Here is a 17,076-nt window from a genome sequence, read left to right as displayed (position 1 = left end):
ATAGGATAGCAATTTATGGGGAGCTGGGACTACATGTAGACGGTGAATTCGTGCCTGGTTGAGGTACACACTGGGGTGGTGGGAGAATCCTAGGTTTCTGTTTGAGGAACTAATGTGGTAAAAGTGCCAGTGTAGGGATTACAGGCAGATCTGGGGGAGCTGTTTTATATATGTTTAAACATATGTCCAATAAACCAGTGGTTACACATATATCTGTAGCTTTTTCAAGACATTTAGGCATCAGGTAAAGTCTTGAGACTATTCGGGACATAAGTATAACATCCATCATGAGAGTCAGGCAGTGGAAGGGGAAGCAGGGAAAGCAGCAGCCATCAAGGAGGTGCAGTGTCAGAGCGCACACTTTCCTATGTCAGATGGACAGCATTTATCCGTTGGAGTGAACAATCTGGAAAGGAATCAGTAAGTTCAGGGTAAAACAGATTCACTCAGTACAGGGTGGGAAAGGCGTCATACTGCCTTGGTTTGACGACTCAGAAAAGGGTAGCTAGCAAATGATGTTTATGTAAAGAGGAGACAGGATACAGTGAGGAGGGTTACAGTAATTTTTTAGAGCTGAGCATGGTTGAAGGGAAAACTCCAGATACAGGTGTCAGGGAGGCCTGATACAAAGAGCTAGGAAGAGCTAGAACCCAAAGCCTTCCACGGAAGAGGGAAGGAGTAAGAAGGGACAAAAGTAGAAAGGTGGGGAATGGGAAAGGAACCAACCAGGACCCGGAAAACAGCAAGGGCAGACTTGAAAGCCCCTCAGAGATGAGGAGCTCAGAGGGGCAGGCTGGCGAGATAGAGCCAGGGATGCTGTTGAGGGGAAACTAGGCCAGCCTGGCTCGGCAAAGTAGTTGATAGTTTCTTTTGTGTAAATCATAGGCTGAATCTCAGGAAATTGGTGATATATGAATTTTTTTTAACCTATAAAAACATTTTCACGTGGCACAACCTGCTTGTTGCCTTGACTAGCTAACCTTACAGCTAAAGTGATATAAAAGGAGTCATGAGCCACAGGGCATTAACAACCTAAGAAAGACTTCCAGTGATTAGGATTGGGAAAAGGAGAACTTTTCCTGATAAGAAAATAAAGAGGAACCACAATCATTTGTGAACATGGCAGTGAATTTCCTTTAATCAAAGACAACCGTGACAAATTCATTAACTATCAAAAGCTACATTTTACTAAAAACAATCTGTCTTTAAAAACATTGAATCATACAATATATACAATCCATGCTTCTTTCCTTCTTGGATTTCACTATCCACCTGAGTCCTAAAAAGGGGAAAAAAACAGCCAGTTCATGGTTTATAAATGATGAATCAAAAGTTCATATGACTTACATAAGGGAAATCTAACAACTAGCTCCTCCTCAGTAAGTACGGCTCAGGTTAATCCACATGATGTATCTTTCCCTCAAAATATTTTTACAGAAATAAATTATCTTGGAACAAAAGCATTTCAATTAATTAAAGCACATAGTAAGAGTTTACATGAAGTACTAAAAAGCTCACTTTAATTCTTAATTCTCAGCATCATACGAAATTTGAGCTAGAAAACAAAAATAACCTTAGTAATTATCCAGTTCAAAAATCTCCCCATTTTATATAGATTTATTGATAAGGAAAATGAAACTGAGTGCAATTAAATAACTTGCCCAAGGTTTTCAGGGGGCAGAGCCCACAGAGCCTAGGTCTTTGTTTCCCATCCACAGCTGCTGGCGGTGCACAATGCCGTAGGATCACTAGGATTTATTTCATAGCGTAATTCAAATTTCAGAAATGCCCACTTCCTAACATCATTCTAAGGCAGTTCTGTCCTAATCCCCCTTCTCTGCTTTGTTCCTATAAAACAAGTGAGTCTAATGGGCAGAGAACAACACTTATGGGAGGATTCAGGATTTCATCTAATAGAATTTATCCATTTTTTAAGGGAGGAGAAAAACCAAACAAGAACAAAGTTCTGCTCTGCTTCTTTCAGCCACAAATCTTAAGAACACCAAAGTTATCAATCCAGAAAAGGGAATTCACAACCGCTACGCTTTTCTAGTGACACACAGTTCTAAGAATGGGGCACTAGAGGGAGGCAAAAATCCAAGGATCACTGCATATTTGGGGGAAAAGTGGAAATGTTTGGATTGCCAAGTAAACTTGAATAAAACTGGACAGCTGTCCTGTAGAAGACATTACCTTCAGCTGGCATCAAGCAGAAGCCGCTGCTGGCTCTGACTTGAAGTAATCACAGGCTCTGAAATCTCAAAGGTCTTCACAATTTCCTGGCAGGGAACAAAGAACATTTGGGCACTGGGCTTACAGCAAATGAAGTCAGAGTCAGAACTGTGCGGAGCTTTACCTCCCAGTCACGGTAACTCAGAGCTATAATGCCTTGATTCCTAACTTGGGTGTTTTGGTCAATTCCCTCATTTTCTTCATTAATATTAACAGGCTCTGAAAGACAAAGTTTTTCAAAGGTTAGTAAATCAGAAGAGGTAATCTGAACAGAAACTGAAGAATAATAGCAATATTGAGAAGACACTTACACTATTACATACTTATGAGGAGTTATGCATTACTGAGTTGCTGTAGTATCATTACAGGAGCAAGTAATCTCATTTGATTCCACTTAAAACAAGTTGTAGAGGCTCGGCGCCTATAGCTCAACCGGCTAAGGCGCCAGCCACGTACACCTAAGGTGGCGGGTTCGAATCCCCAGTCCGGACCTGCCAAACAACAATGACGGCTGCAACCAAAAAAAAGAGCCGGGCGTTGTGGCGGGTGCCTGTGGTCCCAGCTACTTGGGAGGCGGAGGCAAGAGACTCGCTTGAGCCCAGGAGTTGGAGGTTGCTGTGAGCTATGCCACGGCACTCTACCCAGGGGGACAGCTTGAAGCTCTGTCTCAAACAAAAAAAAACAAGTTATAGAGTAATACATTCCAAAGATTCAAAAACCTCTGCCTATCCAGGATAACCAGGGCTGAGCCAATGTGAAACTGAGAAGGTTGAAAGCAGCAAGTGTGTGCCATAAAAGTATTTCATTCTCTACAGAAAACCTCAGAAAGACATGAGTCATGGAGAACGTGAAATTTTTCAGGTAAGAATGGAAGTTTCTGAGAACCCTAGGGAGAAAAGGAGCTGGCATCCAGGAGAACGTGGCTAGAGAGAAGGAAACTACAAAATGACTGTGATCACAATCCTTCTCAATTAAAATTTGAGAGAAATTGTGTCATTCTCTGTTAATCTTTATAGCTCTAGACATTTAATGGGCGACATAGATGAATCAAAGTTTTTTTGTTTTTTTTTTTTTTGAGACAGAGCCTCAAGCTGTCCCCCTGGGTAGAGTGTCGTGGCATTACAGCTCACAGCAACCTCCAACTCCTGGGCTCAAGCGAGTCTCCTGCCTCCGCCTCCCAAGTAGCTGGGACCACAGGCACCCGCCACAACGCCCGGCTATTTTTTGGTTGCAGCCGTCATTGTTGTTTGGTGGGTCCGGGCTGGGGATTCGAACCCGCCACCTTAGGTATACGTGGCTGGCGCCTTAGCCGGTTGAGCTATAGGCGCCGAGCTGAATCAAAGTTTTAAATGTGGACTATCTTTTCAGTATTTTCAGTTAGTTGAGCCAGACAACAACACTGTAAAAGTCTGCTTCCTGTAATGAAAACTCATTTGCATTTAGTAAAATCATAAACTCTAATAACATATTTTCTCTCCAAGGAATTTTTCCAAACATAGTATTACTCACCTATTATTGGCAGTCGGTCTTGATCAAGTCTTATTCTTGCAAAACCATCCTAAAATAAAAACATGACTTTAGGAGAAGACTGAAATCCAGACTCAAACTTATAAGCACTATATATATATATATATAAAAAAAAAATTACTTGATTAGAAAATTCTCTATCTTGGATGATCAAACTGTACCACAACAATAACGAGATGATATGGACAAGACTTCTCTAACATCTTTTTTTAAAAAATGTTGAATGATTACGGGTACATAACTGATAATCTGACATTGGTTTTCACACGGGGTTTCTCATCAGTTTCCACCCAGACACAGCCTTCATCCCGAAACTCTGTTAAGTGAAACTCTATCTTGTCTCTTTACCTGATTTCTACATATTTTGGGATAGTCCACATTTTGTTATGCATAGTTCTATCATTGGGACCACTGGCAAAATATGCCTTTGTTATCATGTCTGTGAAAAATACTTTGGCCAACACAAGCTTAAAGGTTAAAATCAAATTCATCTGACCTGGGTAGGAATACGACCTGATGGAAGACTAAAGACACTCTAAAGCAAATTTCTACACACGTAGTACAATTCTGAGTAGGCTTCTTTTTAAAACCTATTTCAAATTAATTTCAAATTTAAAGAGCTACAAGACTTACTCTAGAGACCTCCCACATACCCTTTACCCATAGTTATCAATTATTAAGTTTTACATTTACTTTCTATTGCTACTACTGTTTATGAATAATGTGAGAATCACCGGTAGCCTGCCTTTTCCCCAGTCCTTTAGTGTGTTTCTTGGGAACAAGGATATTCTCTTATAAAACATGACAACTGTCATATTCAAGGAATCTAACATTTATACACATATTTTAACCTACAGTTCCCTTTTAAAATTTTACCAATTCTTTCTCTAAATAATTTTTTTCATTGACTTTATTAAAGAGTTATTAATACATCATTAGATCTAGCATGTTTTTCAAAATAAATATGATTATAAGTTAAGGAAGCCAAATAAGAAGCATTGTTTTTTAGCACAACCTTTTTTTGGAGACAAAGCCTCAAGCCGCCCTGGGTAGAATACCATGGTATCACAGCTCACAGCAACCTCCAACTCTTGGGCTCAAGTGATTTTCCTGCCTCTGCCTCCCAAGTAGCTGGGACTACAGGCACCCGCCACAAGGCCTAACTATTTTTGGTTGCGGCTGTCACTGTTGTTTGGCAGGCCCAGGCTGGATTCAAACCCGCCAACTCAGGTGTACGTGGCTGGCGCCTTAGCTGCTTGAGCCACAGGCGTCAAGCCTAGCTCAAATATTTCTAATGATCCTCTTCTCCTATTTTTTTTTAATACATGTGTTTATTTGGTTTCCACTTTTGCATTCACAAAATTAAAAAGGCTTAAAATTTAATAACGATAACAATGTTTAAGATAAGAACTAGAAACAAAAACCTTATGAAGAATGAACGAAGATAAATACATTCAGAAAAGAAATCAGACAATTGCTGCAATGAAATATTGAGCAATAATAATAATGCAAAAAAGTAACACTCACATTACCAAATAAGAGCATGCCTATTATAGAATGCTTTGACTCTTGATTTCTTCTTTTCCTATTGTCTATAAGATTTGGCATGATCTGTTTCTTGAAATTGTCTTTTATTTTTATTTATAAATATTAGTTGTCTATTTTCTGAGACATGGAAAACAATTAAGTTAACTGATGACTCTGTACTGAAACTCAGAGTCTCTATTTTAAATAATTTCTAAAATGTCAAGCACACCAATTTTTAGCTAGTTTCTCCTACTTAGCACATTAATTGCTGTGTGAGCTGCATTTGCCTCTCGCTGTTTTGAGCCTGTGGCCTTGTGAAGCATATATAACTTCCATGTCTCTGGGCCTAATAAAGCATGGTGGCCAGAGAAAAAAAGTTTTTTCCTAGTGTGGCAATGAAGGTGTTAAAATGCAAATTAACACTTTGCTAAAATGGATCTGAAATACATACTGGTTAGAACAGATACCTTTGCCAGCTCCCATCCACAGCTTTTATTATGTATCCTTTTAAACATATACAAAAGCAACTGGAGAAAAAAAGTCTTAAATCTTACCCGTATAATGAAGGAAACATGAAAGATGTTTTCCACTGTACGGGGAAAAGAATGCGGATCAACCACAAAGTCAAAGAAGGACATTGGAGTATCAGCTATGGACAAAAGAGGAAAAACATTCATCAAACAGGAAAAATGATTTTTGCTTCCCAATAAGACCAATCAATACTCTCTAGCCTTAGCTGGAGATGAAAGCAGTGCGCACTCACACTCCTCGTCCTGACCTGCCGTGCACATCAGCCCAGCCCTTTCCCGTGCCAATTTGATACATCTAGTAAAAATAAGCCTCCTCTAAAAAGCTGTCCTACAAAAACACAGCACAAGTGCACAAAGCTATATACTAAGGTTTTTAAAGGCAACTGAAGGTGTCGAATAAAAAGATTTTCACTTCAGCAAATTTACACAAGACTAAGATGCTATAAAGAACTCATTCATCTGTTAAATAGGAGACTTGTTAAATACATCTGTAGTACAGCCATAGAGCAGGAACCAGTGAAAGAAATAAGGGAAATCTAAAAAAAAAATCCACCATATTTTAAGGATAAAAATGAGAAGTTACTTCACCAGCATTCTCACATGGGACTTCTAACGGGGAGAGGCCTCATGAAATTCATATGCCAAGAAGAGATCAAAATGTTTCAAAGATGACATACAGCTGAAAACACCTTTTATTTATGTATTTTGAGACAGAGTCTCGCTTTGTCGCCCTTGGTAGAGTGCTGTGGTGTCACAGCTCCCAGCAACCTCAAACTCTTGGGCTCAAGCAATTCTCTTGTCTGAGCCTCCCAAGTAGCTGGGACTACAGGTACACACCACACCTCCCAGCTATTTTTTAGAGATGGGGTCTTGCTCTTGGCTCAGGCTGGTCTTGAACCTCTAAGCTCAGGTAATCCACCCGCCTTGGCCTCTCGGAGTGCTAGGATTACAGGCGTGAGCCACCACACCCAGCCCTTGAAAATGCCTTTTAAATAAACATAACCTTGGTAAAACTGATAAATACCAATTGTTCCACTTTAAATTTGGTGTCATACTTACGATCATCTCGAAAATATGTCTGCAACAATCCCAAGATTCTTTCTACTTCTTTCTCTGTTGCTTCCTGATGAGACTCTTCCATTCTTTTTAACTGAAAAATAAAACAAAAAAACAAAAAAAACATGATTATCAAGCTGACTGACCCACTCTCTTGCCTGTTAACAACCTTTTCTTCCCTCTTACACACCCCAAATCCTGTAAATGTCCTTTATTGGGGACCACTAGCAGTATGTATCCCCATCTTATAGTTTATAGTTAAAATAAAATTTTCTAGCTCTAGTAAGATTTTTATATTAATTTCTCAATAGAAAATAATATTACCAAATCAACTATTTCCAGTCTGAAAATAAAATAAAAGGGGCAGTTTAAAATAGCCATTCTCAACTGGGAGTGATTTTGCCCTACAGGGACACCTGCCAATACCTGGAGACATTTTTGGCATCACAGCTGGGGAGAAGTACTACTGATACCGAGTGGGTGAAGACCAGGGGTGCTGCTGAACATCCTGCATTTTACAGGACAGCACCCCACAATGACAAATCGTCCAGCCCTAAACAGTGATAATGCTGAGGTTGAGAAAGCTTGGTTTAAGAGAACTCATCAAAACTGCAAAAATTACTTAAAAGACTAGTGGCCAATCCAATACGTTAGCTTAAAGAAAATGATTACTTAAGTGAGAGAACATGGTTCCAGACCCTAAAGCTTAGAAAAGATGGCCAAATTACATATACATTATAGTAATGACTATTTTAAGTTTAGGTATTTTAAAAAGCAACATTTAAAAAAAAACAACAAACAAACCTGGGCAGGCATTGCCCTCTGTTCTTCTATCATACGAACTTTTCTTGGACGATCAATTCGTGGCTTTGGTGCAGGAAACTCTCCATGTATTGAACCCAACCTAATGAAAAATACGCTTTCATGTCTTTTTTGGTTTGTGTTTAAAACAAACTAATTTTGCTAGCTAAAAGCAATTTGCATGGTATAGTCAGATTCAGACCAGGCACCAGTGACATATATGAGCTGACAGCAAACCAAGGCTCTTGGTAAGGGCTCTGACATCCCTTGTCCCCTTTGTATTTCCAAAAGAGCATCTAAGAGCTTTCCTCAACCTCAGATACCTCCTGAAACACCTTCATAGTGCTCTGTCCAGTAAGCCAGTGAATGTACCTGTGATGTCTTTCCAGCTAACCTATTGCAAAGCCAGCTTCTGAGATGAGGGGGAGGATGAACATGTGGAGGAGAACAGAACAACTTCACTGTGCTCAAAAACTTTGGATCTGGGGGTGCTAGAGTGGAGTCTCAAAGCCCAGGACCATAGAACACACCTGTCTTAGGATAACAAGCAAAACCAGGCCATGGATTCCTTTTCCTTTTGGACTCTCCTTCTTCACCCTCAAAAGTCCAAATGATCCAGCAGATAGATGTATAATGTAGAAATCAAGGACCCAAGAATACATAGACCTATGTAGTCCCTACACTCGAGGAGATGAAGTATGAAGTATAGATCAGAGGTGTCCAAGCTCACATTGGAAAAAGAGTTGTCTTGGGCCACACATTAAATACACAAACACTAAGGAAAGCTGATGACCGAAAAAAAAAAAAGCACTCACATACTTTTTACGTTATCTGACACCACAGATAAACAAAACAGTCTTCATCTGCATGTGACCCCTGCATGTCCAGGTTGGACATCTCTGGGTAGCTGAACAGACACATTATGCACACTGACCCGTGTCAACATGATAGGATAGATCCGATAGTGCTGTAACATAGGATGGCTCAAGCGCTATGACAGCACTGGGGCAGCGTTGCCTACCCCAAGTTGGGGGGAATCTGGCTGGGAAATCTGATTCTACACTGATACCACTTCTGTATGGAGAGGTCACTCTGGCTTCCAAGTGGAAACTTGTGAGATAATAAACCTCACCAGGTAGAAAAGATGGAGGAAAAGACACTGGAGACCAAGGGAACCGCAAGTGCAGGGACAGAGCTGTAAGTACTTTAGGGAGGCTGGAAATTAGGCTAGATGATGAGATGAAATTTAAGGCTTTATCTTTAGATCCTAGGATTTATGGCAGAGCTTAGCCCTCAACCCCAAAACAAGAATTTGGACTTTATCCTATAATAAAGCAGTTTGGTCTTTATCCTATAGTACGTACAGTGGCTCTGGGCACCTGAGTTATCTGAAGCCTTGTTAAATACAGGTGCCAGACTCCACAACACAGACCTGCTACAGCGCATCTCCAAAGCTGTCTGAGGCACTACCAATCCCAAGACATCTGAAAAGGTGAACTAGAAAAACACAGATGAAAGCTGTACCACTTAACACAGAAAGGACTGAAACAACTTGGACAGCTCCCTAGGGAAAGAACCTATTAGGGAACACACCAGTGCACTGCAAGGCTGTCCCAAGGAAGAACCAGTGACAGCTGATCTTGGCGTCTCTATAGGACAGAGTATAAGGAAAAACTCTTCTTAAAATCAGAGTTATATCCAAAAAATAAATCGGGCAGCTTATGTGACAACAACTCAAGTAGTCTGCAAATATAGAACAGTGATCATCCAACAGGATATTATAATGAATGTCACTGGACATATTGGTGGAATCTTAAGACACCCTCTGCGGGAGGTATCCTCCTACATGATAAGGATTTCAAAGATGATATAAAGCTACACATAAGCTACAGTCCCAAAGCCTCAAGAGACAGAAGCACAGGAGCCAGAAGAGAGCCTTGGTAAGAGGGTTTTGGCCTGTGTGAGGCTTTCCTCGCTAACACAGGATGAGGGATCCTTTAAGGTTCCAACCATATCAAGAGTTTATGGACTTTCAAATCAAAGTTTAAAAAGTCTCCAAACAATGACATCATGACCGTCACCCCTACAATACCAAAAAATCTTTGTTCCTACAAGAAAAGACAATTTAAAGTTTACAAATGGCTGGTCTGTCAGATTTTTAAAATAATCTTACAGAAAGTGGAATGTATGGGTTTTATTAAAGGTGTTTTCTGCTGTTTTGCCTGATATTTTCCAGGAGTCATAGACTATGAATTCAAAATCAGAACTATCTTCATCACGGATGAGTTCTTCAGCTTCTAGCGGATTTACACCCATATGTGTCAGCTACAAAAACGAAGGAAAACAAAAAACCCCAGTTAAGCCACAAGCAATCATTCACCACATCCAATAACCTGCATCACTAAACCTTTACGAGGCCAGAGGCAAAACCTGTTTTCAGTGTCTTAACATGTCATTTGGCTAAATTTCTTATTGTGAAGACAACCGTATAGATAAATTCCTATTTTCAAAGGTACCTTCTTTTTGGCAGAAGATTGTCAATGTACTTAGAACCTTTGGGTGAGAAAGTACAGGGCTTTAGACCAGTGGTTCTCAAGCAGGGTGAATTTGCCCACAGGAGTCTCTGGGAAATAACTGAAGACATTTTTGGTTGTCATAACTGATGCCACTGGCATTTACCAGGGAGAGGCTAGGGAGGCTGCTCAGCATCCTCCAACGCACAGTAGAGGCCTCCAAAACAAAGGCATGCCCAGGCTGAAATGTCCACAGGGCCACTGGCAGTCTGAGGGTTTGGGTATGGCAGAAGAACTAAGCCCCCTGGGAATTCCTCTATCATAAGTAATTGACAAGTGAGCAAAATTGTGCGTTTACTAGCATAAAAATGTAAAGTTATATCCCAAATCAAAAGCTCCCTACTAGCACAGGGAAGTTCAGCTGGCTCTTGGATTTTAATTTTTAGCCAACCTCCTAGAAATCTATATTCAACTTCTAAGTATATCCTGAGAGCGGTAGCCTAGCTTCAGTGAGAGAATCACTCATCTTAAAATTGCCTTCTGGAGAAGAGTTGGTAGATGCTGAATATTTCTCTTATCTCAAACCATCTTACAGAAAATGTAATAAATCCAATTTACTCAATTTACTTCTGTGAAGGTATACTGTTGTTACATTATACTGTAAAATGCCTAGAAGTTATCGAATTACAATGGCAGTATCATGTACACACAATAATCACAAAGCCCTCAAGGAGCTTCATCCTATTAAAGGCAACCAACTTTTAAAGCAAAGAAAGGCTGTAAGAGCCCATCAGACCTGCGAAGTTACCACTCCTCCTTCCTTTGCCACCCACCCCTACCCTGACACCTTTACAGGAGAGTGTTTCAATTCTGTTCTGTTCAAATCGACCAGTCTTTTCCTTATATTGTCTACATTCAATGTTATAGATGGGAATATGTCCCCCACCCAGAGGCTAGACAACTATTAATTTAAGCTTTTATATTTAATGCTTTAAGACTTCTAGAATTTATTTTGGTGTGGTAAACTATAGAATTAAACTTGATAAAAGTAATTTTTTAAAAACCCAATACATGGTCACTTTATTGAGCTGTGCATTCAGTATACACTTCCCTAAGTGCATTATACTTCACAATAAAAAAGTTTAAGAATGAGGGCGGCGCCTATGGCTCAGTGAGTAGGTCACCAGCCCCATATACCAAGGGTGGTGGGTTCCAACCCAGCCCCGGCCAAAATGCAAAAAAAAATAGCTGGGCGTTGTGGCGGGTGCCTGTAGTCCCAGCTACTGGAATGCTGAGGCAAGAGAATCACCTAAGCCCAGGAGCTGGAGGTTGCTGTGAACTGTGTGACGCCACAGTACTTCACCAGGGAGATGAAGTGAGACTCTGCCTCTACCAAAAAAAAAAAAAAAAGTTTAAGAACAAAGAAAATTTTAAGGTTTTAAAAACAACAAATTACAGGCTTGGTGCCCGTAGCACAGTGGTTATGGCGCCAGCCACATACACCAAAGCTGGCGGGTTTGAATCCGACCTGGGCCTGCTAAAATAATGACACTTGCAGCCAAAATTAGCCAGGTGTTGTGGTAGTCACCTGTAGACCCAGCTACTGGGAGACTGAGCCAAGAGAATCACTTAAGCCCAAGAGTCTGAGGTTGTTGTGAGCTGTGATGCCATGGCACTCTACTGAGGTGACAAAATAAGACTCTGTCTTGGAAAAAAAAACAAATGGCAAATAATCTTCTGCCTCACGCCTTTACAAAATGACTGCTTTATCTGATCATATCTCATGGTGCAAATCATTTTAATAACCATTTAACAGAAACATCATCCAGTCAGAAATATAACATTTCGTACCAAGGTGTATCTGCTGGTACTAGGACAGAGGTTGACTCAGAGTAGGAAAAAAAAAAAAAGACAAGATATAAGGTCAGGCTCCATGTGACTTTTTTGGTACATCCATCAAGGAAAAGTTTAAAAATTTCAAGTAACAACTATTCAAACTCATTCAGTGGCAAAGAAAGGTGAATAAAATAAAACTTAAAAAAGCAAAATCCCAACTATATTCATATGGTTCTGAAATAGTCCCAAAGACAGAGGAAAACATGCCCCTGACCGGACCTAACTCCAGCTGAGCTCTGCCTCCTTCAGCGAGGGCTTTTTTCTAGCCCAGGACAAAGGTCCCAGGTCACTGAGAATGATTTATAACTGACTGATGAAGAAGGGCCATTGCTAAATAACCGTAGCACCCAGAGTCTTTATTATTATTATTTTTTTAGATACAGAGTCTCACTGTCACTCTCAGTAGGGTGCCGTGGGATCACAGCTCACAGCAACCTCCAACTTCTGGGCTTAGGCGAGTCTCTTGTCTCAGCCTCTCGAGTAGCTGGGATTATAGGCACCTGCCACAATGCTCAGCTATTTTTGGTTGCAGTTTGGCCGGGCCAGGTTAAAAGCCACCACCCTCAGTATATGGGGCCAGTGCCCTACTCACTGAACCACAGGAGGCGCCCACCACCTGGAGTCTTTAAACAGAGATTTTCAGACTACTTGAAGCTCCTAACCTAAATCCTGCCACATAGCTCTACTTTCATCTGTTTAATTTGGTAAGATCTGTCTGGTGGCAGCTTGAGACCAGAGAAAACAGGAAAAAAGGAAAATGAAGTGAAAACATTTGCATATGGACATAAGCAAAGTGGAGAGTTACATAATGTATGAAAGATAAAACATTTTTTATTCAGATTCTGTAGCTTTGCACTTACTAGAGTTTCAACATATCTCAACATATCGAAAGAGTTCAGATCAGAGCGCAGCTGCTTTGCTTTCTCTTTGCCCAAATCCGAAGCCAAAACAAGAAAGTGGGCATCCAGGACGGCTTCTCGTGCTCGGGACACTATTCAAAACAGAAGGAAAGCAGACACATTACAAAGTACACATTATCCACAGATATTTTCCCTAAATTTCCAACTACTTACTAGGATTTCTCATTGGGCTAAAAAAATCAACAGGATGAAAGCTGATCCATCTCCTTCTAAAACTGGCTCCCCTGCCCAACTCACCAAAATCTCTAATCAAAGCTACCCAGTCTTCCTAAAAGCCAACTTTCTCTCTGGTTTCCCACTCCTGTTACCTGGTTACTCCTGAACTACAATCTCTTTAATAACTGTGCCTAGTTGAACAAACTCTATCATGTCTTCCCTCCGACTCAAATTATTCATGTAAGTCTGATCACATGTCTGCTGCACATAAGGCCCTGTGCTGGGCCTGGTGGTTTGCCAATAGCACTGTGGAAGTTGTTGAGGAGCTGAGCAGGTACCAGAAAGTCCCACCTTCCCCAGGCTACATAGTCAACCCAGCAAAGCGACCCAAATGAACGGTCTACAGCCAACAGGGTAGTGTCCCCTGAGGATAGATGCTCAAAAACAGTTTCACGGACAATGTGGAGAGAGAAGAATATTTAAATAAAAAAGGAAGGGAAAGGCCAGGCAAAGCAGGATGCTGCTGGGAGAGATGGTCCAAAGTCTGTAGGATAAAGCTGTAAAGTGCGGGAAGCAGCAGGGCTAAGGATGTTGGCTTAATCAGACCCTGAGGATGACAGGGAGTGTGAAAAAGTGGTTCGGGAACTCCTGCAAAGGAGAATTATAAAGGAAGCCAAAAGGAGAAGAACACAGGAAAGTTCAGACAGAAAGACCCATGCCCAGCTTGCTTCTCAGGGCCGTTTCATTGGAATCACCAATTTCCTAAACAATATCCACAAAAACAGCACACAATCCCCACAAATACTACAGTTTTTGTCTTATCCATCAGTTTTGTTCTCAAAGGAAAAGCTTTTCATCATTTCAGAGAGTCACAGTGGAGGTGACAATGAGTAAGAGAACAAAGCCAGAGGATGTAAATGCTAGTCACATTCCCGGACTCCTCCAGGTCTCCCTGGGCCATCAGAAGGCCACTGCAAGGGAAAGTGCAAATATCATGTCATGGGTGACTTTAAGGTCTCCGAAGAGTTGAAACTTAGACCACCAAGTCCACGAATGCCGAGCATTTAGACGTGTTCACTGAACAACTCCTAGGGTGCCACTGAGTAACTCCGCCTTAATATTTTGCTTTAGAAAAATATTGAAAGTAGCTAAGGGGGAAATGACGGATGGAGTAAGAATTAAAGTAAATGAGTCAAGAGTAACAGTGAGGAGACTGGGGGCTGAGGCTGGTGAGGGAAAAAAGCTTACAAGCATAACAGAGGGATTTCACAAGGTGAAAGAGGTAGGCCTGGTTCCTGAAGGTTCTAATGAGATTTAACAAATGTGCACCCCAAGATGGGGAATGGTGAGGAGGTTACAGTCTGAGCATGAAATACAAACGAGAGAGCACATGTGGAGTGGTAAAAGGAGGCAACACTTAAACCACTAGCCAGGGCAGGAAATGGCTAGAAGTAAGTGTTCTGATCCTCGGTGAGTACGAGTTGTGGTGTTGGAGCATCCCTGATTCTGTTGACACTCTTTAACCACTGTGTTTATCCTGATTCTCCCTTCCTCTTCCCACAGACCTGCCAGAAAGGGGCCTGGAGGAGATGGTAGTCTGGGTAGTTGTCCTAGAGCTCTGTGACCCAGGGCTCACATCAGGGAATACCCCCGTCTGTCTGTCCCACATCACTGGACAGACCACTGCTACCACTACCACTGTCTTTAATTCAAACTAAGGTTGTTTTTAAAGCCCACACAGTCTGGATTTCAGTGTTCCGAGATTTCTCTATTTTTTTCTCTCTCACACACATACCCCTCCTCCCCCCACTGGAGACACACAGGCCCACTTGTAGACCTTGCCACCTCCTCTGGGTTGTAGACAGAACAACAGCAAGGAGCCGAGGAAGGGGAGGGGACACTGGGAAGAGGACAAGAAAAGAAATCGGATGTCAGAGGCTCCCTAGATTGGTCTTTAATTCATCCATTCAACAAACATATACTAGGGACACAGCAGTAAATACAAGAGAAGCAGGAAAGATAACACATGCAAAGTTTTAATAACTTCAACAGGCAACAGAATCACCTGTGGGGTTGTTAAACCAGATTTCGGGACCCACCCCCAGAATTTCCTGTAGAGCCCTTACTATAAGGTAAGAGCATTAACGCTGTAATGAAGAAGGCTCCAAAACTGGTTACACACCAACGTGGGAACTGCTTGATGTCAATAATTTGGATCTTCTAAAAAGCTAAAAGTATTGCAAAGCATTGTAAAGTGTATAAACTAATGAATTACCTCCATTGAACAAAGTGTTGGCCTCTTCAAGGACCTCTGTTAATTTGTCGCTGGCATTCAGTATGTCCTCCCGGTTTTCTATTTAAAAAAAAAAAATATATATATATATATATATATATATAAACTTTGAGAAATTTAGCACTTGAGTGGTAAAGCTAAACTCCGCCCATTGCTTCCAGGATAATTACTTCAAACATCTCTAGATTTTTAACCAAAATGGCATGGAAAGAGAAAGGTGACTGTAACCTTTAAGCAGCTTGAACTCTGAAGGTAACCTTGGCTCCCTCTGACCTTTACGCCGAGGGCTCAGCTCCTGAAGCCTCAGAGGAGCGCTCCATCATAGAGAGGTTTTAAAACTTTGCAAGCAAAGAAGCACGGAGAGGGTCACTGACAGATGGGTTGCCCCCACCCCCGAGTTTCGGATTGCGTGAGTCAGAGTGGTGCCCGAGGAGATGCATCTCTGACAGTTGTCGCGTGCCGCTGACACTGCAGGGCTGCGAGCCCACGCCGAGAACCGCTGGGTGCACCAATGGCACTCGCGCTCCGCGTCCTGCCTCTCCCTGCCGGCGGGCTGGGCGCCGGCAAGTCACCCAACCAGTCTGGCCTCGGGCTTTCCCGCGTGCCCCCAGCCAAGGTCGCGCGGCTCAGGGGACTAAACGCTTGCAGGAGCACTTTGTAAACAAATTAAGGCGCGGCTCGAGCTAGAGGCTGTCACCAGCGCGCGTGCGGCGCCGCTCAGGGCCTGCCCGCCGCACCAGCCTCCCGGCCCCCTCCCCGCCGCGCCCGCCTCAGGGCGGGAACTGCGACCCGCCCCGCGCCGCCCCGCGCCGCCGCCTTACGTTGGACCGAGTTGATGAGCGCCCGGTACTGATGGCGGATCTGGCGGCACAGGCCATGATCGGTCTCCGCCTCCAGGCTGGCCGGGTCCAGCATCTCGTCCCCGGAATCCGACGGGTCTGGATCCTCCAAGCTTGGGCGCTCCGCGGCCTCCCTGCGCTCCGGCGCGGAGCCGCGGCGGGACACAGGCGACAGCGGGGACCGCGAGCGAGAGCGGGAGCGGGTGCGGTCCCGGTGCGGGTCGCGACCCCGGCCCCGGCCCTCGGGCCGGCGGCCGCTGCTGTCCCCAGACATCGCTCCAATTCGCCCTGCAACTTCGGAACGACGGAAGTTCGCGCCAGAAACTGAAACCCCTGCTCGGCGCGAGCGCCCGCTCCCCGAGAACGCGGTCTCCGGCTCGCGCGCGAGCGCACAGCGACGCCTGTGGCGGGAGGCCGGCGCGCGCCGGGCGAGCCTCCAGGGCCGGGAGCCCGCGGCGCGGGGCCAGGGCTCCTGCACCGTCGGCTTTGGTTCCATTGCAGTCGGTATAATGAGGTCCCACCTACTTCACGCTACTGTACGGTCATTAGCCTCTTGGTGTTCTGGTCCCTCGGGCCCAACCCACTAGATTGCATATTCCTCCGGTCCCCTTGGCTCCCAGGACAGAGCCTGGCCAAGACATGGACACCCAATACAGTTTGTTGAGCGTGGTTGCCGCCGTTGCAGTGGGATGAGCGCAGGACGTTGAGACCAGAGCTCTGCTGCTCTCCATCTGTGACCTTAAGTTTCCCTGCGCCAGCACGGGAGAAGGGGGATCAAATAGGGTT

At 43.2% G+C, this 17,076-nt stretch overlaps 1 protein-coding gene across 1 annotated transcript; it reads right to left on the bottom strand.

The window, feature by feature from the left end:
* Positions 1–1,109: 1,109 nt before the first annotated feature.
* NSMCE4A (NSE4 homolog A, SMC5-SMC6 complex component) lies at positions 1,110–16,627 on the bottom strand. The gene is made up of 11 exons (XM_003787106.2): positions 16,273–16,627; positions 15,434–15,511; positions 12,943–13,073; positions 9,847–9,998; positions 7,677–7,776; positions 6,876–6,966; positions 5,841–5,935; positions 3,742–3,790; positions 2,357–2,451; positions 2,194–2,279; positions 1,110–1,279 (listed from the first exon to the last, which is right to left on the bottom strand). Exons 1-10 carry the CDS (start codon positions 16,562–16,564, stop codon positions 2,196–2,198), a joined length of 1,167 nt encoding a protein of 388 aa, XP_003787154.1. The 5' UTR covers positions 16,565–16,627; the 3' UTR covers positions 1,110–1,279; positions 2,194–2,195.
* Positions 16,628–17,076: the final 449 nt, after the last annotated feature.

This window comes from Otolemur garnettii, unplaced genomic scaffold (assembly GCF_000181295.1).
Source record: "Otolemur garnettii isolate 467f Iridium unplaced genomic scaffold, OtoGar3 scaffold00021, whole genome shotgun sequence".
Taxonomy (NCBI): domain Eukaryota; kingdom Metazoa; phylum Chordata; class Mammalia; order Primates; family Galagidae; genus Otolemur; species Otolemur garnettii.
Note: the sequence above shows the minus strand (reverse complement) of the source record. Positions and strands in the feature narration are given on the sequence as shown.

Bases quoted from the DNA above. Each gene is read 5' to 3' on its own strand.
- NSMCE4A (XM_003787106.2), bottom strand. From the start codon at position 16,564: ATGTCTGGGGACAGCAGCGGCCGCCGGCCCGAGGGCCGGGGCCGGGGT. The intron at 6,967-7,676 runs GTTTGTTTGTTG...TTTATTTTTCAG, and splicing joins AGAGGGCAATGCCTGCCCAG to TTAAAAAGAATGGAAGAGTC. The intron at 2,280-2,356 runs GTAAAGCTCCGC...GTTCCCTGCCAG, and splicing joins TGAGTTACCGTGACTGGGAG to GAAATTGTGAAGACCTTTGA.